Source organism: Carex rostrata, chromosome 14 (genome assembly GCF_964058835.1).
Source record: "Carex rostrata chromosome 14, lpCarRost1.2, whole genome shotgun sequence".
NCBI lineage: Eukaryota > Viridiplantae > Streptophyta > Magnoliopsida > Poales > Cyperaceae > Carex > Carex rostrata.
Genome location: NC_135931.1, coordinates 3,095,968 through 3,121,287, shown reverse-complemented (window position 1 = coordinate 3,121,287; position 25,320 = coordinate 3,095,968). Strand labels below are relative to the sequence as shown.

Genomic DNA, 25,320 nt, shown 5'->3' with positions numbered 1-25,320 from the left:
AACTGAACCGAACCGAACCAAAGTTTTATTTCAGTTTGTTCGGTTCAAACCGAAATATATTAATTTGTTTATTTAAAACAATTGACTTATAATAAACCGAAGTATATTAAGAAATAAACCGGGGTATTAAGAAATAAATTAAGATATTAAGAAATAAACCGAAGTATTTAAAGCAATTGATTAAGAAATAAACCGGAGTATTAAGAAATAAACCGAGGCGGTCCGGATCAAATTCATAATATATAAAAGTTCGGTTATTTCGGTTTTGAAATTTTTCAAACCGAACCGAACAGAAGTTATAATTCAGTTTTAAAAAGAAAACCGAACCGAACCATTAAACCGAAAAAACCCAACCGTTTGATCCGAACTAATTCGGTTCAGTTCGGTTCAAAACTGAATAAACCGGACCCAATGAACACCCTAGGTGCAATTAGCTAATTTGAAATTAAAATGCATCTTAAAGTCTGTGCTTCAGCTCATACAATTTGATGTAATGCCCTTTCCCTGACAAGCATAATCATCCAATCTACTGTTAACACCTACTCAATTATAACTAGGGGCAAATTAGGACGCAATTAAGTACGACTATTAAGTAATTCTTCCCCATATGTTACCGACAAACAATTCAATATTCTAGAATGTGGATTGAGGGACAGGTAAGAAGATAAGATGCAGACACTTTTGGACTGTTAGTTGAATTCAAATACACATTTTTTATCACCTTCTATTTAAACCTCACACCTCATGAGTATCAGAGAGAATCAAAGCAAACTATTGTTACAAAATACTTGATTAGCAGAGAGACTGGTACAAAGAAAAAGAGCGAGAGAGAGAGAATGGGGCCAGGAGGACCAGGAGGACCTGGTGGTTGGGGTCCGGGACCAGGTGGACCTGGAGGACCTGGCGGTCCTGGTGGAATGGGACCTGGCGGCCCTTGCGGTTGCATTGGATCATGGTAAAGTTAAAAAAATAAATACAAAACAAATGTACATTTTTTTTTCTGATTAATTATTCTGTTACAGAACAAGTAGTTATAACAGTACTGTTATTCTCTCATGTGCATAATTTTAATTACTCAAATGTTATATTTCTCAGTGTTTTCTTTTTCTTTTTCAGCTGTCAGTTCTTGTGCTGCTGTTGGTTGTTCCAGGCTTGTTGTGGACCATGTTTTGGTGGAGGCCCACCAGGCCCATTTTAAAATAGGATTTGATCTGCTATAAAATTTCGTATTATACTAGGAGTATTTTTTTGCCGAAAAAATAAAATAAGTTTGGTCAGTGTTGATATGACTTGCTTAAATTCTGATTCAGAATAAATGTCTTGTGCTTGTTTGATGCCTTAAAATATTGTACTGTAAATTATATATACATTTTTTTTTTCTTTGTCGACTGTATATGTCAAAACCTGCATGAATATTAGTGGATTTCGTGAATTTTTTATTTAGACTGAATTGATCCGAATTTAAACTCAAAAATTAAGTTGTTGATTGACGCTAATCCTTCAGTGCCACTCAAAATACTCGCAAATGTCTATCCATTACAGCATCATTCATGCATAATCAATTAATCATATAGATCATGTTTGATTGCTGCTTAAATTTAATGAGGATCAAATTACTTAATCAATCTTATTTTTTATATTTTACATCTTAATAGTTTAAATCATAACTGAAATTAATTTGTCTGGAGTAACTCAGAGAGGTGAAACAACTTAAGATTAATTAAAATTCTCTATTTTACTTTTATTTTATTTTTTATTTGACAACTTATATGTACAGTAAAAAAATTATTTCTCTCCTAATCGACAACTAAACATGGAAAATAAATCTGTTGTAATCTCGTTGATTTTTTTCGAAATGCATGCATGAAAACTTATTTTTCCGATAACGTTTTTGAGATCCGTGCACGGAAAAGTTTGAACGATTGATATCGGAGATTTCAGGATCCTGTGATTCCGAGAGGAATTTCAGTAGATTTGGACTCCTAAACATGACCATAACTATTGCAAAGAACAGGAAAAGGTAATTTCAAAACCCAAATAGCAATTAACAGCACAGATTTTCTTAAAAGGACATTTTACCCTCTAATCTTTAGGAAGAATCAAGCAAGCATACGAGAAGAAAAAAAACAAATTGATTTGTTTATATCTGCCCTCGAATCATAGTTTTTTTTTTTTTTTTTTTTTTTTTTTTTTGAAACCAAATCATCAATCTGTCAAACCGAGAGAAGTTCGAATGATCTGTCCCAGAGTTCCAATGTCCTGCGTCCTATCCTCAGGCTTAACGTACTCCAGAGCCATCTCGCTCGTATACTCCCCAATTCCTTTCTCCCCGCTCCGCCTCCACATCACCTCCGCATAGCTCCTGTGCGCGAAATACGCCTCCACCTCCATATCCGCCCCATCCTTCGTTTTCACCGCCACAGGACGGCGTTCGTAGTGGCCAACGGATACCCCCTCTAAGTCGTCGAGGGCAGAGAGGGCGCGAGGGGAGACTGAGATGAGTTCGCCTGAAATGAAGTTGGATCCAGCGATGGAGGGGAGGGGGATGAGAAAGGGCACTGAGAGAGGGCCTATGATGAGAGGGTAAGGGATGGTGGTGGTGGCGGTGGATGGTGAAAGAAAGGAGACATCACCGGAGAGTATGAAGTCGGAGAAGATGTGGTAGTTAGGGAAACCCTTTTTCAAGGTGCCATAGATGAAGAGAATCGTTTGCTTCTGATGTCGATCTGTCTCCATTAGTATCCCTTTCTCTCTCCCTTCTCTCTCTCTTCTCTCTCTCCCTCTCTCAAGTTATCTCGACATAAGCAAGCAGCCCCAATTTGGGGGTGATTGGTTGGAATGGTTGCTCTGTCCCCCGCTGGGAAAGGAAATGAATGGTTTGTTTCCCGAATCCTAAAGCAGCCTAGGAGTGGGATTAAGTGTAACTTCTTTTTTTGGAGAGAGAGAACAGAGAGTTCAGATCCAGTGAAACCAAAAGTTGGGTTGCACCTAAACTGGTTTTTTTTTTTTTTTTTTTTTTTTTGGGAAATGATATTTACTAGCGTTGTATTTTGTCGGAATTTGTCTATCAATTCCTATTTTGATAACTACGAATTTTATATAAATGTTATATTTGTAGATAGTTTATATTTGCAGAGAGAGGCGACGAGGTGTGTTGAAGATCAACAAAATAAAACCACAAATTGATATGCTATTTTAAAAAAAAAATTTACACAAATTGAAAAGGATATTTATTATCTTCTAAACTTTACACTAAGAATCATGATGAAAATTGTCAGAACGATTATTAACTGGCCTCTTATTTTCTACATGTATCGGTCTCTTAGCAATACAAATACGAAAATAAATCTGCTGTAATTCTTGGGGAATTACAGACCCTGTAATCCCAATCCGAACCGTTAGTCTTTCTTGAGATTTATGCATGAAAACTTGTTTTTTTTAGATCTGTGCAGAAAATATTTGAACCGTTGATATTGGAATTTCAGGGCCATGTAATTCCAGAAGGAATTACTTCCGGAATTACAGCAGATTCGGACTCTACAAATACGGTTTCCATGTTCAAACTTGTTTAGTACCTGAGCTTGGTAGCTTGTCAGAAATTTGAAATTTTGATAAGATCTCTCAAAACGTGGTGGAGACGTTCAAATAAGTCCAAGTTGAGGCGCTTTTGGTATGGAGTATCAATCTATAATTTTACAGCTTAGTTTCATTTTTATTTTCTGTGTTATACTTATTTCAATCACTTGAAAACTGTTTAGGCTTCCATGTAATTAATACACATGAACCAGATTATATAAACTAGAGTTTCAAAAGTGGAAAGTTATCTACAGATATGCCAGTATGCACACTAAAGATGTTTTACACTTTACACAGTAGAAGTATAAAAACCGAAATTTTGCTCATCACTAAATTCAATTTTAATTTCTGGTGGTGGTGATACAATAATCAACCAAATTAAGCTGTTAAAAAATTGTTTGCTCTCCCAACTCTTGGCCAGCCATCCCTTCTCGTATAACCTTCGCAAAGAAGTCCTCTAATGTATCCTTCCCGTAACTCGGTGTTTTGTCAGCACTATACTCTCCTGTCACCGGGTCCCACACCAGCATACTTTCAGCTGCATAATACCTTCCAATGCGGCCAAACTCTGCTGCATCCTCCAAACCAGGAAATATCTTTGCAAGAAATTCAAATATACCAATAACAAAATCCATGATTTCAATTGGTACTTTCAGAAACTTTGGCTCTTTACCAAGGATTTGGAAGAGTAACTGTCCTTGTTCTAGTGGGGTTAAAGCTTTGCCGGGCCCACCAATTGGTAAGATTTTGCATGATTTATCTTCATCCATAACACAATCAGCAATGAAGGAGGCGAGGTCTTCTTCGCTTATGGGCTTGCACGCACATAGCTTCCCATCTCCGAACATAACATAGGGTTTTCCATCCTTAACGATCTCCACCTACAAAAACAAATGGCTTTGGAATTATTTTATCTTTTGTTCGGGTCTACCTCTGTTGAGAACCAATGGCTCTGAAATTTCAAGCTGTTTATGAAAATTTCTTCCTAATTTTCTACTTTCAATAATTACACACTCATATAACTTCCCACATTGCTGATAGCATAACTGTGAGAAAGTTGATTAGTAATATGAACTTGGTGGATTTGAATAATAAATTTCTCTTGTGCATTTATTCTAAACCCATGAGTTGCTTTACAAGCTCGTGTTCATTGTAGATTTTCCTTTTTTAGTATAATGCAGTGCACATAGTGTAGCAAGGTTAAACAATCTTCAACCAAAAAAAGAAGGTTAAAGCAATATGTCCATATTTTCAACCTCCCGTTGGTTTATTACTATATTGGGTCCATTCCTGCTTCAGGTACATTGATATCAATTAATTGTGCCTGAACCAGCTATATATAAATCCTTAAATTAATACAGGCATGATAAAGTAACGGCGTGTACCTGACCACCGAGGCTTTTGAAGAAAGCTGTAGGCCGAACAATACTGTATGTGAAACTCGGGTCAGCCTCAGATGTTGCTTGCAACTCCGCCTCGAATTTGAGCTTTGCACGCTGGAATTCAAGGAGGGGTTTTTGAACGCAGATTGCGGAGAGCAACACGAAATGGTTTGCTCCATTCTGCCGTGCCGCTGTTAACGTATTCTTAGTTGCCTCATAGTCGACTTTCCACGAGTCCTTGATGCCACCATTTCTGCTAGCGAGACAGCAGACAGTAGCATCAATATGGGAGATACCTGTAATTGTGTGAGTTTATCTTTAAGATTTAGTGATGTAAACAAACTATAATTATTCTTTTTCTATTGAAGGGCTCCGGTACACCCCCACCATCTTTTAGATGCTATTCTCGAGAATTGAACTTGTGTTTCTCTACGGAGAGATGGAGCTTGCGCCATTGCGCTAAGCCCTCGGTTCAAACAACTATAATTATTGTTTCATCATACTTCTTACTTTTGGTGATCTCCCCTCTCTAGGGACTTGTCAAGAATATGACTAAAGTGCTCACAGGAATCAAATAACGTATCAAGGAAAAGTATATCATATCTTAATCTTGCCTGGTCAGGTGCTCAGGCACATAGGGATAAACAAGAACTGGAATCCACCAGTAAAATCTATTTGCTTTAGTAGGGTCAACTTTTTTGTAAAAATACGTAATATGTGTCTTAATTAAATTACAGTTTATGATTTTAGTTTGTGCTTGATTTGGCATTTATTTTGCAATCCTACATTTAAACCAAAGCAAAAGCTGACAGATCAGAATAACACACTTGACAATTGGTTACCTTCTAGAGAGGCAAGGTCACGGCTAAGGGTATCCGGATCGGTAACATCAGAGAAACAAACTGTGGCGCCAGATAGGCGGCGAAGCGTGTCGTCACGGCTTTCACGGCCGCGGATGCCGCTTCGCTCGCGTGCGACAGCAATCACACGGTGGCCACGCCTGACAAGCTCACGAACGACAACGCGGCCAATGTAGCCGGTAGCGCCGGTGACGAGTACTGTAACTTCGTGGGGTGGTTTTGTTCGAAAGGAAGTGGAGGGCTGGGTTTGGGAGGAAGAAGAGGTGGAGCAGTGGATTGGGAAGTACGATGGTTTGGAATTGGAGCGGGATAGGGATAAGGATTTGAGGTTGTTGAGTTTTGATTTAGAGGGATGGAGGGAATGGGAAGGGGGGAGAGACCGTGGGGAAGGGGAGGGGAGGGTAAGGGAACGGGGGAGAAGGGAGGAGAAGGACATAGGAGGTGAATGTGGCGGTGCTGCTGTGGATGGATTGGTGAGGTGGTTCGCCGGAGTATGTGGGAGCAGAAGAGCTCTGGAGGTGGGAGAGTGAGGTGTTGTTATTTGTGTTTTGTGGTCGTTGTGGATTGAGAAAATCCGAGAAATCTCAAATCCGGTTCGTGCGGAGTGCGTATCCTCTGAGATAGCGCATGGGGCAGTATTATTTAAGCTTTGAGATTCGTTCAGAAGTATTTGAACGGTTGAGATTTTGCAAAAAGTCACGCAAAATTTGAGATATCTCAGAGGATGCGAATTCGTTCGTGCGTATAGTGGTAAAGATATTGACAGCGAAGGTTTGGCTTAATGCAGCGCACAAATAACTCTGTAACACAGGAAGCGGTTATGAAACATTTCTCCACTCCACCTCCAAATCTTTCAAAATTAACCATGCACGTTTCTAGAAAGAGGGGACATGTTTTTCAAATTTAAAAAGGGTATAAAAGGGGTAGATGATTAGGAAATTTAGGCAGAAGCTTTGAGAAGATGGCGAGATGAAGGTTCGCCCTCTTTATTATTTCCTCTTACTCTCTTTATCATTTTTTTTTCTGTCATAATAACTTGTTAAGTTTTTCTTAAATTGATTTGTTTGGATTGAAGTTTTTGTCGTGATCGATTGCATGCTACTTTGTATACTTGCTTTAATTTCGAATATATTCAGTCCGTCTAAACGTGGCCACGCCTAGAAGAGATCCACATAAGAATTGACATAAGCAAGCTTGCCAGAGATTCATTAATGATTATAACAACTTGGGATATTTAAGTCAATATTCGAAATAATGAGGCTTAAAAACTCCTGAAAAACCATTATTCGAATGCTACATACTTTAGCTTGAAACGGTGTTCACTAAGAGGATTGATTAAAACCTTAAAGGTATTATTTATCAATATAATTTGTAAAACAAGAATAATAAAAAAAGACTATTAGGCCATGATGACAGAACATTTGTTTAAAAAAATTACATGATCACATTCACCAACTCCAAAACACTATTACAACTCAACAAAAATATTTCGTCCACATAATACAAGCATATCTTGTATAAACTTATTTCTATCAACTATTTATACAAAAAAAAGGAACTTATAGCCAAAATAATACAACATGTACTACATATTTCTGTGGTAAAATATTACACAAAGAGTAGTATTTAAGGAGTTCAGATCCAGTGAAGTAACACAAATCTTTGGGTTTTAAATCGGGACCGTCCGATTCGAATCCGTGATAATCTATCTGAAGTGGAGCACACACATCCTAAGAGATGAATTTGAATCGCGAAGCAATCTCGAGCGACGGATTCAAATCGGACGGTCTCGATCCAAAACTCAAAGATTGGGTTACTTTAGGGATCCGGACCCGTATGTAAGTGCCTTTGGGATGTTATGCTCAACTTTTGTTACTTATCTGCTTTTGCAAACCTACCCTTTACCCTTAACCTGCCATCAGCACGAACCTTCCTCGACTCATACCGGACCAACTTATCATATCTGCAATATATTAAGTCAAATTATCAATAAAAATACACAAAGAAAGGTGCCACTTTAACAATAGTACAGAAACAGATGGTACCGGTAGTAACCATTCAATTCATAGTGGCACCAGGCATCATATTCCAACAGGTTATAAATCTGATGAGGAAGAAACATTGTGTAATTCAACTGGCAAACAAAATTTTTGTTGAACTCACCTTCTTGCCTTCCTCTTTTCTTTATACCGGGAAATAACAGAGTTCCGATCTGCACAAACAAAATTGGGGCCATTTTTGACCGGTAACACGTGTATAACCTCACTGCTAGTTTTCTGGGAGCTATTCTCCTGACTAGTACTCGGACAAATCTCTGCCATCTCAACAAAATTCGAAAGGTTAGCCTCAGGTGTGCTCACTAGATATTGTTCACAAGAAATCTCCATACTGTCTGTATCAATCGTGGCATTTGAATTGGTCGAAAACCATTTCTCGTCCTGCAAGGCAAACCGATGAATTTGTCTTCAACCAATGGTATCACATAATTGAAGATAAAATTCTTGAGTTTGACAAGAATTAGTTGCTGGACCTTATACTGGTAATGGTATGCAACGGCAGGTACCAGTAACAGCAGACAAGGACTGTATGACAGGTTTTTGTACAATTCTGGTTCAGTCCACACTCTACAAGGTAATATCTTTTCATGTTTGTTCTTAGATACTTATATGTTTAACTGTACCATGTAAGGGAAAATAGTACCAACTCAGTATGGAATTGAGGGTCAAGCAGTTACGGTTTCATAACTGAGATTGAGTTGAGAAAGATTAAATTCAACTAAAGCTTATTTACACAATCAACCAATAATTGGCTTCATGGAGGCTAATTTGAGAAAATTTGTTACATTGAGAAACCAGTATCCTACCTCACAGGAAGGAACTATGATGTTTGAATTGTCACGAGTTGTATCAGAACAAAAATTTTCCTCTAACTGAGAATAGTTCAGATCCCAGTTTAACATTTCAGGCAGCGGTTCTATGTCCTCACTGAAATCACCAACAAAGGTATCAGTATTGATTAATTCCCTCAACTGGCGAAAAATCTCAAGGTTGTGTCTTCCAACAGGTGAGTTTCGGTTCTGCATAAGAAAAAAAAGAAGAAGATATATACTAAGTTTAATTATCAAAATTAAATAACCAACGTGAAAGTTTAATTTGTGGTTATAGTTTGCTAAACTGACAATTACACACAACCTAAATTTAGACATTTCAAAGCAGGCAGTTAGAAAATTGGGGAAATAGATATGATAAAAATATTAAAATCAATACCTTAATCAAAGGAGCAGTCTCTAGAGCATGAAATCCATGGCAAGTAGTAGGAACAATCAAATCCTCAAGCCTAAACACCTTCTCCATCTCCCACCTACCCTCTGCCCCCACCAACCCCTTGTCTCTCCCCTTCTCACAATCCTCTATCCCAACACCAACAAGTGCTGCCATCTCAGCGGCCGAGGGACACCCCGCATACCCCTCCACCCCCCTCCTTTCATGTCCTACATAATCACCACCATGCCTATCAAAATCGCAGTTGGAGCAAAGGAAGCCAAGGCAAGAGCAAGCAACAGTTGCAGGGGCCGCAGAGCAAATGTTACAGAGGATCGAGCGGGTATGGCGAGACGAGACGGTGTTGGCTGTGTGCACTTCCCGGTCACAGCGGAGGCAGAGACTCGCCGTGTCGGCGCGGCAGTAGACTACCGCAAGTCTGTCGGTGCAGAAGTCACATGAGGTTTGCATTGGCTTTGATGGTGCAAGTGTACCAGGAGGTTCTTCTTCTTGACCCATTTTTCTTCTCTTATGTTTCTAATCTGTACTCTGTTTTTAGGGAAGAGGAGAGGTCAGAGGAGACGTGGTATTCGTATGAAAGTTGGGTTGGGAACTGGTGGTCCCGTGAGAAAAGTAATTGCGGGCCGAGAGGTAACGATCAAGTGACAGAGTCGGGGATTGGTTCCAGAAATGGGGAAGCGTATCCTCTGCGGAGGTTTTAAGCTGTGCGGTGATTTTGATCTGATCCGTTCGTTTCGAATCGGACGGACCAGATCAGATCTTGTCCGAATTTTAAAAAACTCAAAATTTAGTGAACCCTTAATCCAGACCGTCCGATCCGAAACGAACGGACCAGATCAAAACGACCGCACAGCTCCGCAGGTTAAACCTCCGCAGAGGATAGCGTTTCCCAGAAATGAAGAGGAGCGATAGCATAAGAGGTCCGTCTCCTCTACAATTCCTTCTGTAGTAGAATTAATGGTGCTAAATTTTCAAACTCAAAAAGGCCAGAGCCCAGAAGACCCTGAATTACTGGATAATGATATCCGTATACAACTTGTTAGAATACTAATATGATGTACTGTTATAATAAAATGTTATGGCAATTTGAAGGTGTTTTTTTAAGAAATTATAGAGGTTGGAAATTTTGTGATTATTATTAGATTTGGTTGTTGGGGTGAAAACAGAGTGGATACGGAGCGGATAGTGGTAAAATTATATTTATATTTTTTTTTTGAATACGGATACAGAGTGGATATTAGACAAACACAGATACGGATTCGGATTAGATCAGATATTTATTAAAATAATATAAAAATTTTAAAATTTCGTAATATTTATCTAATTATAATGATGAATAATATAATTTTTTCATAATATATATTAAAATATATGGTATATATTTACTATTTGAGTATGGATAATTGAAACGTAAAATCATATCAGTATTCTTATTCACACTAATATTTGAATATCAGATATTCACATTTAAGATTTTGAATACGGATCAGATATTATCCATACCGTTTTCACCCCTACTTGGTGGTCATGCAAGCTATGAAATGTGAATAAATTCAACGAATTTTTTAAAAAACTATAAATAAAAAATAAAAATTTATCAAATCAACTTAATTGCTTTGATTTCTATAAAAATCATAAAAAATCGAGATGCTATTTCAATCCGAAATTTTATTTTTTCAGGACCGAAATGTCATTTCGGCCCGAGTCATTTTCACATATTTTGTTGGGTAAAACTTGTGAAAACACCTCGAACCAAAATGACATATCAGTTTTGAAAAAAAAAAATCGGACCGAAATGACATTTCGGTTCTTATAGTTTTTGTAAAAACCAAAACAATCAAGTTAGTTTGGTAAAAAAAAAATTATTTATGGTTTATAAAAAAAATTATAATTCTAACTTGCCCCTCAAGTCACACTATAATGGCCTATTCTATTGGCCGAGTAACCAGATTGATTCTAGAGGAAAATCTGATTAAGGTGCCCTTGGCCGAGAATGAAGTGTGAACAGGCAGATACTGATGTACTTTTCAACTTAAAAACCATAAATTGCTTTGATAAATAGCACAAAAAGGACTGCTCAAAAGCACAACAAAGCTTCGTACATCGTGGGTCCTGCTGCCTCGACACGGGTAGGTTCTGATTCTCACTAAATTGTGTTGCCAAGCTGTGCAGATATTTATCAAATCAAAACAGTGACCGGAGGAGATATTTTCAGTATAGCGCCACTTTTTGAAGTCGGTGTTTTTTGTTTTTGTTTTTTCCACTAGTACCACGCGTGGATATTTTTTGTTTTTGCTACAGTGTCATTTAGATTTTTTTTTTTTTTTTTTTTTTGAGTAAAGATATTATTTTTCAGAATTGAAATTGTGTTTCTTTCAAGAGGGTTTCATTGTCTCTTATCTTTCATATTTCATCATATCCATATTTTATATTTTTATTTTTAAAATTTTAATTATCGATTCGAACCATTTAACATGATATCCATGTTAAAATATGATTAGAGATGAAATTTTTTACTATTTTTTAAGATAGAAAATTATTATTTTTTGAACGGTTCAAAAACAGTAATTTTGTACTTATCTTAAAATATAGTAAATAATTTCTAAAAAAATATAAAATTTAATCTCCATACATATTTTAGTATAAATATTATGTTGAGCGGCTTGAATCAACAATTTGAACTTTGAAAATAAAGATATAAAATATGAGATATGATGAGGTATGAAATATGAAGTATTGAAACCCTCCTCTTTCTTTATAAAGAGATAATAATTTGCACCACTATATTAAGCAAGAGCGGATCCATAATTATGAAGAAAAAAATAATAAATAGAATTCAAACAGTGAATTGATTTCAAACCTATTAACTAATTATCTAATTATGTATTAGATAAAAAATAATATTCTAATTTGCAATTTTTAATGTTTTGACTTTAATTTATTAATCAAAATTAAAAAAATTATTATAATTTTAATTTTAATTACAAATCAAAATTTCGGAATGAGACAAATAAAATTCTAAAAGGCAAAGTTGATCGGTAAGGTCACTGTTTTAGAACAACAGTTAATATATTTCAGTGAGATATGAACATGAGAAAGTTCAGCAATTATAAGGGAAATTTTAGATATATCTTTTGCGAATCTTAAAATTATATATTATTTTATTAAAAAACTAATAATAACATATTTAAACTTCTAAGTTTTAAAAACTCACAAACTTATTGAATTATTTTTTTTTAATAAAATTGAAAGTCAAGAAACCCAACTACTTAATATCCATAAATGATTATTCCTTTCGGATTTCAAACCTGCGACCTCTTACACAAAAAACTATTAAATTAACCTTTTTTTTATTAAAAGGTATTTAAATACGTGAAGTGCTAATTTTATCCTTTATTACAACTAAAAAATAAACGTAACATGTGTAAGAGAAATGTGTGGTTTTTTTTTTACTTAGTCAGTTTGTGAGAATAAATTGTTCATTTTGTTTACACACAAGAGTATGTCAAAATACTACTGTGTATGCATCTCACGTAGAAAATAAACTACTTGTCCGCACAAACTGATTAACTAAAAGACCTAACATTTCTCACACACATGCTACATATTAAATAAAGAATAACATGAGATAAATTTAAAATATGGTTTAATAGAAAAGACAGTAAATTAGATAAATTTGTGAGTGTTTTAAATTTTTATAGGTTAAATATATGAATTTTAGAAGAAGAAATATATAATTTTGAGATTTTTAAAAAAGAGAGGGATCCAATTACATCTTTTTGGTGATACCGAATTAAACTCTCCATTTTCAAAGTTTTCAAATTCCAAACAGTCGATCCAAACCGTTCAACATAATGGATATGTTAAAATGTGCTTGCAGATCAAATTTTACATTTTTTGAAATTTTTTTACTATTTATTAAGTATTTAACAAAATCGCTATATTCATACCGTTGAATTTTTGTACCCATCTTAATAAATAGTAAAAAAATTCTGAAAAATGTAAAATTTGATCTGCAAGCACATTTTAATATATCCATCAAGTTGAACGGTTTGGATCGACTGTTTGGACTTTGTAAATATAGGGTGTAATTCAGTGTCACCAAAAAAGAATATTATTGAATCTCTCTTCTTTAAAAAAATATACATGAAAATAGGTTGTTAATCCAACCAAACATACTCTTGGTGGCGACATATATAACGACATCGCTATCTATCGTGAAGAAGTGCATCGGGATATTAAAAAATACGCCAAACGGGAAGCATGCAGCACGAACTGTCAAAAGAGATGCTCCAAAGTCGAAAGCCTTCGAGTGGATGGTCTAAACTTCCTTTGTCCATAGTTTTGTTTACTTTATTATTTTATTCAGCCACTGAATGCATTACCGGCTAAAATTACAAAGAAAGCACCGTCTAATATTTTTTTAATAAACAGTAGAAAATAAAGACAAAAATGAAGACATCGAATCCTCCTCAATTTCTCATCAAGGAAAAAATTGTTACAAATTGTTAATTCTCTTGTTTGAAGACACAATACAAATTGTTACTTCGTGTTCATTTTCCAAAGATTTCAAATGTGCTTTTAATTCTCTTGTTATTTTTATTTTCTTTTAACTAATGCTCAACTGTTTTGAGCACGTTTCGGTTTCCTGTAATATGTAGGTACAAATCTTGTAGCTATAATTATCAATCAAATTCAAATGTGAACATGATCCATATTTTTCCTTAAAAAAAAGTTAGAATATGACCTATTGTAGATGGAAACACAAGGTGGAATAAGAGCAGTTTTAATGACAAATGAATAATTCGGATTTGGTTCGGTGGGGTTAAAAATTTGTGATTCGAGAATAATTTTGATATATTTCAGAAATAATTCGGTACCACAAAGAAGCAATAAAAAAAAACCCTAAAAATATTAAAAATATATTTTCATATTTATTCGCGAATAATTCATGGTTTGTGTTTTTATTTGCTTTTTATTTGGTGTTTGGTTCGAAAACATCGGAAAAACAAATTAAACGCGAATAATTCACGAATTAATTGCGTAGCTAGTTACTATTAGAACATCTTCATCCAGCTTGTAAATAAATTATAAATAATGATGCGGCACTTACAATTTCAATTACAGAAATACAAAACACTTACTAATCTAGTCATCTTGTTAATTTAACAATTTTGGATATATAATACATTATTTTACAATTGTTTTTGCAAATAGTGTAACTGTATGAGCATCTCAATTCCTACAAACAAAAAAATACCACTCTCCTTGCTAATTCCGAGAATTAATTATTTTTTGCCACGTCAAGAAAATTGAAATTATAAAGATGAAAAATATTTAAAAATATATATAAAAAAACACTAGATTATTGATATAACAAATCAATTTTATTTTTATAATGAGGAGTATTCAAATGTCTTCACTATTGGTGTCTTCAGTATACCTCTATTTTTTAAAATTTAATAACTTAAATGTCAAAAAAATCGTTAGATGTGATCTATATCATGTTCACATAAAAGGTTATGATATTTTAACTTTATTTTAATTGTTATCAAGAGTTTGAAAAATATATTGATGTTATTTATTTCTAAATATTGATTCTTCAACTTATTAATTTATATATAATATAAAATTGAAAGCAGTACTTTTATTTTTATGTGCAAAAACAATATACATTAAATCTAAATTTATTTTGACATTAAATTTTAGAAGCTCGATTTGAGACAGAGCCACCTCAACCAGTGAATTTTGCACCAATAACTTTTTGAGCTATCGCACGTCTTCTTGACTAGTCAAGGTGAGGACTGATTTGGCCGCCATTTTTATTAATACTCCAAAAAAAAAAAAAATTTAATGCTCCTGCCATCTATTTTTTTTCAAAACTGTCCCGACCATCAGACCCACGGACGGCCCAAATCCTCTAGCGGACCGCCCGAGCCAGGGGTGGTCCACTAGGGACCAGACTGCCTGGGGGTCGGGCGGTCCTTTTTTTTTTTTTTTTTTTTTAGAGATATCTATATTTTGATTTAAATAATTTTGTGAAGAAAAAATTTTCTTGTATGCCAAAAACCAAGACATTTGATATATTTATGAGTGAGATGTCGTAACTCTTCATAACTTTAATTTGATTTGTCAGTTGGATATCACAAGTCTAAAGATAACACTAATTAAGGACTTGGCCTTGATTCTTAATAATTTATTTTATTCAAATATACACAAGAAAATATGGTTAGATTGCATCAATAATGTCAACTTTTTTTTTTTAGAGAATAATTGGATTATTTGATTATTGTCAACATGTACCATTTGTTCGGAGATAGGCAAACCAACACAATAAATAGTAAATGCATCTTAAAATAATTATATGAATAATTCTTGAATAATCTTAGGCTTTTGACTAAACAAAATACCGATCGTTGTACGTCTACCGTGGAATGAAAACTTAAACATAGTTTTTGAGGCACTAAACGATTTTTTTTTGAAATTATGATGCTTCGAATACCCAGGGGTAACCCTCGGGGTGATATTCGGATTCGTCTCGTCCCCCCTTTCCGAAAAGTAGTCATACGCGCAAATTCGACTTTCCTAGCCAAAGTTATGGCTGTTTAAATTTTTTTCGAAAGCTAAACTTTGGAAATTCATAACTAACTGTAGAAAAATTCAAATAAATTGAAACTTATGTCAATTCTGTGTATTTTTGAATGCTCTACATACTGGTGTAATCACTTTTGCAGCTTGTGCATGGACAGAGGTCTGAAAATGCTATAGCTTTGACAGTCTGAAAACGCTATAGCGTGCTATTGAGTGTGGAATTTAGATCCTAGATACCTGAGGTTCAATTATAAAATCCGAATCATGTTTTTAACTTGGCAAGCATCTTGAAACAGACTCTTATATTTTCTTAAGACATTGAATTTATTTTAACTGAGAATTAATTTGGACAGTCTATATAAATTGCATCTCAGGTCCCATAAGATACGGATTCTTTGAGTGTGGTGTTCCGGTTTGCTCTTTTATTTTTTTGAGTGGTGATTTGATGAAAGTAAAACGTTGATTTGACAAAAGTTAAAACAATGCATGTGAGCTGCAGATTTGATTCACATGCGCATATCCTATATAAATCGTAGTAAAGAGTTACAACAGTTTAGATTGGTTTAACTTGTAAATGCATCACTTGCCAAGTAGATTGGTTCAATAGTTTAGATTACTAATGAGGTCATTTCGATAGATTTTGAAGTTAAGCTCACCTGTTCTTTAATGAGCTTAAAAAACACTTTAGTTGTACTCATATTTTATTATATATTCACAACATCAAAAATAATATATTTAATTAAAATTGTTAGATAACAATCTTTATTATTTTTCTAAATATAAATAACAGATTATAACATTTCAAATTCGTTTAGATGACAACGAAAACTTGTAAAAATTTAATGTGTGAATAATTGCAAGATGTTAATTTTTCAAATTATTATTTGCTGCATTGTAATTTTTTGTAATTTTGTGTACAAGTGACTAAGTGTACATAGACTAATTTTAATCACATCTTATAATTTTAATTCGAATTACTTTTATTAAAAATTTAAAATATAGAGGCATGATGAAAACATGAAAAAATAATAATAGATGAGGAGGGTTCAAATGCCTCCATTTTTTTTGCCTCCATCATGCCTCCATTTTTAAAAACTTAAATAACTCAAAATTTAAATTATAAATGTTAAAATAAAACCGTCAGATGCGATCTATGTTATTTTCTCTATATGCTCATAAAATATTATCACATTTCAATTTTGTTTTTATGTGAATTAATAAGTTGAAAAATCAACATCTAAAAATTATCCACATTAGTATATTTTTTTACAATTTTTTGATGACAACCAAAATAAAGTTGAAATGTCGTAATATTTTACATGTGCATAGATAAAATGATGTAGATCATATCCAACGGTTTTATTTTGATTTTTAAGTTTCAAATTTTTAATTATTAAAGTTTTTAAAAATATATGCATAATGAAGACAAAAAATAGAAGCATTTGAATCATCTCATAATAGATTATCCCATTACTACTTCTTGCGATTGTTTACATTTTTATCATGAATTGAAATTTCTGACACTGGATCAATCAAACCAAACTTAAAAGTTTAATTAGGTCGTACGTCTCATGTTTGTTTTTGCTCAAACAACCGTCAATAATGATAAAATCTTCGAGCATACAAATTTATATGTAGCTTATTTATTCTACATTGTCCAACTACAACCGCAATTAACTTTATCGTAAAAAATATATGTAGCGTAACAAATTATACTAGAACATGAAATTTCGTCAGAATAGTGTCAGTTTTTTTTTTTTGTAAATACCAGAAATAAAAAAGAGGAGAGTTAAAATGTATAATTGGTTTTGTAATCTAATTATATTTTATATTTTATCTTTGTTTTCAAAGTTTAAACAGTCGATTCCAATTGCTTAATATAATCTACATATTAAAATATATTTAGAGATCAAATTTTATATTTTTTGAAAATCTTTTTACTATTTATTTAGATAGATACAAAATCATTACTTTTGAACCATAAAAAAAATAATTTTGTACATATTTAAAAAATAGTAAAATAAATTAAAAAAAAAAGAAAATTTGATCTCTAAACACATTTAATATTAATACTGTATTAAATAATTTGAATTGAATGTTTTAATTTTAAAAATAAAAATAGAGATGTAAAATATAATTGAATACAAAACTAATACACATTAGCTCTATTCAATAAAAAATGAGTATCCGAGGGAATTCACATCTTCTCCAATATTGCATAGGGAAATCTGCACCATTCTTTTTAACTTTGCACGAATCTCAAACTCTAATAATACTGACTTTTGCACAAGCCCGAATCTCAAACCGTAAAATGAGGCCCATATTGGAGAGGAATCGAACCCATCCGACGGGGCGGTCAAATTAATTTATCGTCAGATAGAAATTAAAAAAGATGAAGATTAATTACCATACCAGAAGAAAAAAAAAAGAGAGCTCCGCGGGATCACGACCTCCCGAGACTATCTTCTCTGGAATGAAATCTGCTCCTTTTCTTGAGAAAAGGAGGACCCTCCTATTCTCCAATCCGAACCGTTTAAAATCGATCAAACGGCTTCAATTACATCTGATTAATTTGTGCTTTGAGATTCGTGCCATGTTAAAAAGAAATTGAAGCCGTTTAATCGATGTTGAACGGTTCGGATTAGAGAATAGGAGGGTCCTCCTTTTCTCAAGAAAAGGAGCAGATTGGCTTCCATCTTCTCTGATCTGCAGAGCAGTGCGAGGAAGACCGGACGAGTACGCCGATTAGACCCGAGAGAACTCCAGAAATTTAGCAAAAGAGACCAATGGCGGGAGTCAGTGCTCCTTCTCCAATGGACGAGAAAGCAAAGAGAACTCGGGATCTGCTTGCAAGCTTCTACACCAACAACAGCAATACTGGCTCCGGCGCTCTTTCCTCACCAGCGACGGCCTCTAACCTCACTCCTCGGACAGCCTCCTCCCTCGATTCCATCAACTCCTCTTCATTCGATCCTAGCTCCTACATGTCCCTCCTCGTTAGCAATTGCTTCCTCACTAAATTTTAATACAATAGCAAATTTCCAATTCCAATCCCAATTGCGTTTGCGTTTGCAGTTCCGATTATCTGCTGAGATCTACATTTAACTGTGATGAAAATGCAGGTTCAGAAGTCCAATTTGGAAAACCTCCTGCAGAAGCATGTTCAGATGGCGGCTGAGATCAAGAATCTTGATACGGACCTCCAGATGCTTGTCTATGAGAATTACAACAAGTTCATCAGCGCAACTGATACTATCAAGAGGATGAAATCTAACATTAATGGAATGGAGACCAATATGGAGCAGCTCCTTGCTAAGATCACATCTGTTCAGTCGAAAAGTGATTCGGTGAATACTTCCTTGTTTGAGAAGAGGGGGCATATTGAGAAGTTGCACAGGAGTAGAAATCTTCTCAGAAAAGTTCAAGTAAATTGCTTGATCTTTACTTAACATCCATTGCAAAAAACAGCTTTCTGTATTTGTGGAATCTTATATCAAATTCTCCCCTTTACAAAATTACAGTTCATCTATGACCTGCCATCTCGTTTGAACAAATGCATCAAGGCTGAAGCATATGCTGATGCAGTGAGGTTTTTCACTGGAGCAAAGCCAATTTTCGAGGTATTGATGTCTGCCAATTACAATTCACTAAGTGTTACTGTGAATTTATTTCATGGCTAATTTAGATCCAAATGACTTTAAAGGCATACGGCGATTCATCCTTCCAAGAATGCAAGAGAGCATCTGAGGAAGCAATTAATACAGTAATCCAGAACCTTCAGGTAATTTGAATAGTTGCATTGTCGTTGTTTCAAACAGCTGACCAATTCATCTTTTCACGCCTTGCTCGAGTAGTCAAAACTCTGTACTGTTCTGAACTTCGAGTTTAAAATGATCGCCTTCCTCTTGCAGGGAAAGCTCTATTCAGATTCTGAACCTATTGAAGCAAGGGCAGAAGCAGTAGTACTTCTCAAACAGCTCAACTTTCCGGTTTGTGTTCTTTTTTGCCCCTCTTAAAATCATAGAAGTTTGGAATTTTATTTGAAGGAGGTAATGATCAAAGACACATTTGGAAAGGAAATAAATAGGATATATATATATTTTCAAGGTAGCTCTTTCAACTGTAGCATAGAAATTCATAGATACAGGTTTTTTCTCTTGTGTGCTTTGTTTAAAAATTCAGGTCGACAATCTAAAGACAAGCTTATTGGAGAAGTTAGAAGACTGTCTCTTAAAACTAGAGGATGAGTCTAAAGATGTAAGACATACTATTATTAATCTGTTTTGTGTTTCACATAATTACTTTGTATCCTTTTTTTTTTTACTCTGTAAAAATATTAAGCAAGCCTTCGTAGAGACATAAATGCAAGAAATGGGCTACAACAGAGAGTTGGAAAATAAAATTCACTTATTTTCTGAAACAACTAATATTTGTTGCTGTTAACACATGCTGCTCTCTTGACATGGAATAGGTATCAGTTGGCGAGATTTCAAAGACGTTCCGTGCTTATCTTATAATATTCCCTGATTCAGAGCAAAGACTCATCGAACTTGCGCAGGGTTTGTTTTCCAGGTTATTTAATTAAATTTATACTTCTCTTCCTCCCCATCCTTAGCGATGTTCTCAGAACAAGGATTAAATCCTAATGCTGCGGTGTCTTTTCTTTTTGTGCTTAAAGGCGTTATGATGCAGCACGGGATCAATTAAAGAAAAGAATGCCATCGGTTGATCTGCTTGAATTGCTCAGTAAGTATTTTGTAATGTGACAAAACTGTTAGATATTTTATCTTTCCTCATTTCTGATTATTGTAATCAGTTCTCGAGGACAAAATAGTGCTTAGTATGATTGGAATATTGTTTCTTTCTTTCTTTTTCCTTAAGAAATTACACCCGAGATTTGACATCTATTCAGCTAATACCCAATATTTCTTGGTCATGCAACCAACTTTTAAACTTTTATAATGTGCAAATAACACCAAGCATTTAGATTATGATGAACAGAGTATATTCCATTGAATAAAGATCCTGAAAGTCAAACAAAGATGATTTATATGTTGATTTTCCGCTGTGTCTACTGGTTACAAATGTGGTTCATCAAGATGAAAATGTTAGGGGCATTTTTTTCATTTCTTAAGAACCTGATTTTGTTTAAGAGCTTGTTATTGCAAATAATTTTATGCATGTTGGTTAGATGGATGTGGGATTTTGCTTCGCAGATGCAGTAAAACTGTGGAAAGTACTTTGTAACCTGCAACAGATTCATCTTTGTTTGTTATTTTACTAACACAAAAGAAATAGATTGGACTTATGTTTTTCTTATTCCTTGTTGAATGAATCCAGGAACAATCTGGGAAGATGTGACTGCTATAGATCAAGTTCTTCCCGAGGCTGCTCTGCCAGCATTCTCTCTAGAGGTTTCATTGGCTCTCTCATTTTAGTCTCCCTTATTATTAGTTTCACAATGCTCTTAGTTAATTGGATGCTTTGCTATGTCAGTCTATGTGTAGCATCATCAAGCAGCATATTTTAATTGCATTCTCTCATCTTCAACATGAAATATCAGGTTCACTTTCCTATTCTTCTGTCAGTTTCTTGCTATTCCACTGAAACCTAGATCAAATTTATTTTGAAATCTTTCCTTTTTGACTGCGCAGATGCGGTGGCTGGAAGTCAGTCTAAGTCAAATGAAGGCAAGGAGGAGCGTGATCTGCAAATTGTATTAGAGAATGGCAAGAAAGTAGTAATGCAGGGTAGTTTGGATCTTTTAGTGGTATGTCTCTTTCTTTCTAAGAAGTTACTATTGATATCCTTGCTAATTTGAATCTCATCTGATACCTTTCCACTATTCTTGAATTTGTCATGGTTCTGTATATTAAAAATAGGAATTTCAGCAGTTCTTTGATGAGAAGCTGGAGTTGCTGCCGAAGTTAAAAGAGCTGATAACAGATTGGGTGCAAGAGGGTTTCCAAGAATTTTTTCAAAATCTTGAGAAGCATTTTCTTATACTTTCTGGTAGCAGCACCAATAATGGCCCTCTTGGAGAATCAAGTGCTTCCGACCACCTAACACAATCACCAGACAAGCTGCCAACTGGACTTGTACTGGTGATGTCTCAGCTTGCTGTTTTTATAGAACAAAATGTCATTCCTAAAATCACCGAGGTAAGTGGGTTCATCTTACATTGCTGATCATAAGAAGCATTGTTTTTTCCACGGAGTTGATATTCATATTTATTTGTTCTGGAATGCAGGAAATAGCTGCTTCATTTTCTGGTGGTGGTGTTCGTGCATATGAATATGGGCCAGCATTTATACCTGGAGAGATCTGCCGATTGTTCCGCTCTGCTGGCGAGAAACTCTTACATCTTGTATGCTATTTCTACTCCATAGTTCTTACACAAGAGTATTAGATGCATGCTGCGTTTTGTATGCCTGTACTTTTGATAAATTGTTTTCTTATTTTTTGTTTTCATTTTTTGGATCAGTATATAAATATGAAGACTCGGAAGATTTCGGTATTACTGAATAAAAGGTTCACTACTCCAAACTGGATCAAGGTACTTCGGCACTAATCTGAAGAACATTTTATTTCAACTCATACATTAACTTATTCTGTCATATTATTATTCGTTTTATATTACTATTCTCTTGACTCATAGCATAAGGAGCCACGGGAAGTCCACATGTTTGTTGATCTTCTGCTTCAAGAGGTAAGTATACCGGATGCATATTTCTTTAGTGAAACTTGATTTACTTTTGGGCTGTCTTGCAAGGGACATCTGACCTTTGCTATCTGCAGCTGACACTGAATATTTCTCATTCTTTGAAAGCTACTTGCAAATGTAATCTATCCTTCAGTTCAGATGATAGAATATCACTGAAATTTTAACATTTTTGGCCCTACTAAACACACTCACGATAAATAGAAATTTAGGTAAAATTAATGCACATGGTATTGTGGTGGGACAGTGAGTTATGAGTTTATTTGTTCCTTTCCAAGAGCAATTTGGTGAATTCAAATTTAGAAAAAATAAATCAAGGGCACTTTATTCATTTTTTTGTTTACTTGACTTTTATTTATTTAAACATCTTCTGGGATGCGCAAATAGCCAAGGTGTTAGCTGCAAATGTGAGGAATATTAGGTTATGGTCCGTTTTGCTATTGCAGTAAAACATTGCTTTGATTTTGTCATGTTTCTTTCTTATCTTTACTGTATTGGTTCTATCATATATGCCTGCTGCATTTTACAGTTGGAAGGTGTAGGAATTGAAGTAAAACAGATCCTTCCATGTGGTGTAGTAAAAAGGCATCGACACTCAGATAGCGCAGGTACAGCCAGCACCAACTCTTCACGTAGCCATCCCAATGTCACGCGTGAAGATAAGCTGGCAAGCTCAAACACACAGCGTGCCAGAAGCCAGTTTCTGGAAAATCACTTGGCCAAGTTGTTTGAGCAGAAAATGGAGATCTTCACCAAAGTTGAATACACACAGGCAAGTTGTTCAAAATGAAATGGCCATGATTTATTTGTCAAAGGACAAGGCCATCCATTCTTCTTTGTATAAAAGCTAACGATTTCTAATTTTTGTACATAATGAACATGGAATAATCTACGGAATGTTTTGCTTGAACAAATCATCCTTTTAAAAAGGCCATATACTTATTTATGATTTTCTCTTTAGGAAATTGAGGTTGAGTTTGTAAGTGATCCAGAGAATAAAAAATAGCTACAATGCAAGAAACTAAATTTAGAGGGAAAAGTCTTTCTTATCGGCCCCAACATGAAGTCTGAATGTGTTTGGAAATATTGAGATTGTCAAATGAGGAATAGTGATAGTCTTTTATTTTCCTTGGCTGCCAGTTAGTGCCAGTGGTTTTTACCAATATCCAAAATCACTAGTATTCTTTTGAAATACTGATCTATAGTTGGGTCTTTTAGAAGAGTATAATGTTGGTCACATTTTATAGGCTACACACCCTATACTAACAAATGCGCTTGCAGGAGTCTGTTATAGCGACGGTGATAAAATTATGCTTGAAGAGCTTACAAGAATTTGTGAGGCTACAAACATTGAACAGAAGTGGGTATCAACAGATCCAATTGGATATGGAGTTTCTCAAGGCACCTCTTAAGCAGCTTGTAGATGATGATGATGGCGCCATTGACTTTCTCCTCAAAGAGGCATGCATGCCCTTTTTAGTTTGACTCTTTTACGAGTTATTCTGGACGTTTTGCAAAATAATTCCCAGTATTTTCCAAATTTGCAGCAAACATGCTGCATGTTTCACCATCTGAAGTAACAACCAACCATTAAATTGATAGCCAAGTTAATAGATGACTTTTTATACTACTGAGTTTTCATTTTGCATCAACCAAAACAGTTTAATTATAAAATTCTTCCTCAGTTATAACCTTTAACCATAAGATATCTAAGCTTTGAAGCAAACATAGTGGACCATCCTTGTTTGATTTTAGATTAATTCATATTGAAGGGAAAAAAAATGGAAAAAGTGCAAGTTGCTGACACTTAAACAGAATGTACATTATTTCACGTAGATGTCGTTTGAGAAAATATGAAATAGAAAATCAGTTGCAAATGAAGAATGTTTGTTGCAATTTGCAAGGGGATCCCAGAATAGTTTATCCTTTTGTCTCATCAATCATTGATTTTTCATTAAAATTTGATCTTGTTTACTCATGTGCGCAGGTGAACAATGCTGCTCATGAGAGATGTCTAGACCCGATTCCTTTGGAAGCTCCTATATTAGACAAACTCATTAGTGCCAAGATGGCCAAGAACAGAGACCACTCAGCCATTCCACTCTAATTGCCCCACGTCATTAATTCTGTTTATTTGAAATTGTAATTTTTGTTTTTGTTTCTTCTTATATAATATAGTAATGTTCGCAGATGAGTTGCAAGATGAGGAATGCGTTAAATTGCTTTCTATTATTGCCTTTTGAGATGCCATACTAATATACTATACATGAAACGTGGTGTGTTCTTGTTCTTTTAAAAAAAATAGGTGGCATGTCTTGATTCAGGCACATAATATGACAGGATGTCATCAAAATATTTTGTTTTTATGTGTAATATGTCAAAAATGACGGAGAGAAGACACATCACGTCGTGATAATGTTGTGACGTGGCAATGTTAAATTGCTTATTGAAGAAGAAATATTAGAAAAAAAATATAAAAAATTGTCAAAAAGATTATGTGCTCCCCGCGAGTGTACCGATTTTTTTATTAATAGAAAAAAAATAAAATAAAACATCAAAATACGGAAGTATTGTTGAATTTTTTCGAAAAATATGTAGGATGGGTCGTGTTAACCCGTCCCACCGGACGGGTCCAATTAACCCGTCCGGGTTAATCCCCCTAATTCTCTCATAATCAAATTCCCGAAAAAAAAAAAAATGTCCGGACGGGTTTAGAGGACCCGTCCCACACTTTATTACCCCGTCCCCTCCCTCTTTCCTTTCGCTTTCGGATATTTTTTTTTTTTAAAGTGTGGGATGGGTCCTCTAAACCTGTCCGGGTTTTTTTTTTTTTTTTTTTTAAAGTGTGGGATGGGTTCTCTAAACCGTCCGGATTTTTCTTTTTTTTTTTTTTTTTGCGGGAATTTGAC

At 34.7% G+C, this 25,320-nt stretch overlaps 3 protein-coding genes, 1 long non-coding RNA gene and 1 pseudogene across 5 annotated transcripts; 2 read left to right on the top strand and 3 right to left on the bottom strand.

Annotated features, from left to right (window-relative positions):
- Window positions 1-763: 763 nt before the first annotated feature.
- On the top strand, window positions 764-1,393 carry LOC144565640 (uncharacterized). The gene is made up of 2 exons (XR_013514925.1): window positions 764-955; window positions 1,117-1,393. It is a non-coding gene; the product is annotated as an uncharacterized LOC144565640 (long non-coding RNA).
- Window positions 1,394-2,040: 647 nt separating this feature from the next.
- On the bottom strand, window positions 2,041-2,921 carry LOC144565351 (putative gamma-glutamylcyclotransferase At3g02910 pseudogene; annotated as a pseudogene). The gene has a single exon (XR_013514877.1). The product of XR_013514877.1 is annotated as a putative gamma-glutamylcyclotransferase At3g02910 pseudogene (transcript).
- Window positions 2,922-3,804: 883 nt separating this feature from the next.
- PCB2 (NAD(P)-binding Rossmann-fold superfamily protein) lies at window positions 3,805-6,412 on the bottom strand. Its single transcript, XM_078315082.1, has 3 exons — window positions 5,801-6,412; window positions 4,962-5,254; window positions 3,805-4,457 (listed from the first exon to the last, which is right to left on the bottom strand). The coding sequence occupies exons 1-3, from the start codon at window positions 6,252-6,254 to the stop codon at window positions 3,963-3,965; spliced, it is 1,242 nt and encodes a 413-aa protein (XP_078171208.1). The 5' UTR covers window positions 6,255-6,412; the 3' UTR covers window positions 3,805-3,962.
- A 1,245-nt stretch (window positions 6,413-7,657) lies between these two features.
- On the bottom strand, window positions 7,658-9,681 carry LOC144565349 (zinc finger protein CONSTANS-LIKE 13-like). Its single transcript, XM_078315080.1, has 4 exons — window positions 9,085-9,681; window positions 8,682-8,894; window positions 7,982-8,256; window positions 7,658-7,781 (listed from the first exon to the last, which is right to left on the bottom strand). Exons 1-4 carry the CDS (start codon window positions 9,595-9,597, stop codon window positions 7,691-7,693), a joined length of 1,092 nt encoding a protein of 363 aa, XP_078171206.1. The 5' UTR covers window positions 9,598-9,681; the 3' UTR covers window positions 7,658-7,690.
- An 8,693-nt stretch (window positions 9,682-18,374) lies between these two features.
- On the top strand, window positions 18,375-24,764 carry LOC144565348 (Vps51/Vps67 family (components of vesicular transport) protein). The gene is made up of 18 exons (XM_078315079.1): window positions 18,375-18,686; window positions 18,813-19,115; window positions 19,212-19,310; window positions 19,394-19,471; window positions 19,602-19,679; window positions 19,873-19,947; window positions 20,162-20,262; window positions 20,369-20,436; window positions 21,031-21,104; window positions 21,187-21,253; window positions 21,345-21,460; window positions 21,573-21,851; window positions 21,941-22,057; window positions 22,175-22,246; window positions 22,349-22,399; window positions 22,941-23,183; window positions 23,693-23,872; window positions 24,399-24,764. The coding sequence occupies exons 1-18, from the start codon at window positions 18,477-18,479 to the stop codon at window positions 24,516-24,518; spliced, it is 2,331 nt and encodes a 776-aa protein (XP_078171205.1). The 5' UTR covers window positions 18,375-18,476; the 3' UTR covers window positions 24,519-24,764.
- The last annotated feature ends 556 nt before the right edge of the window (window positions 24,765-25,320 follow it).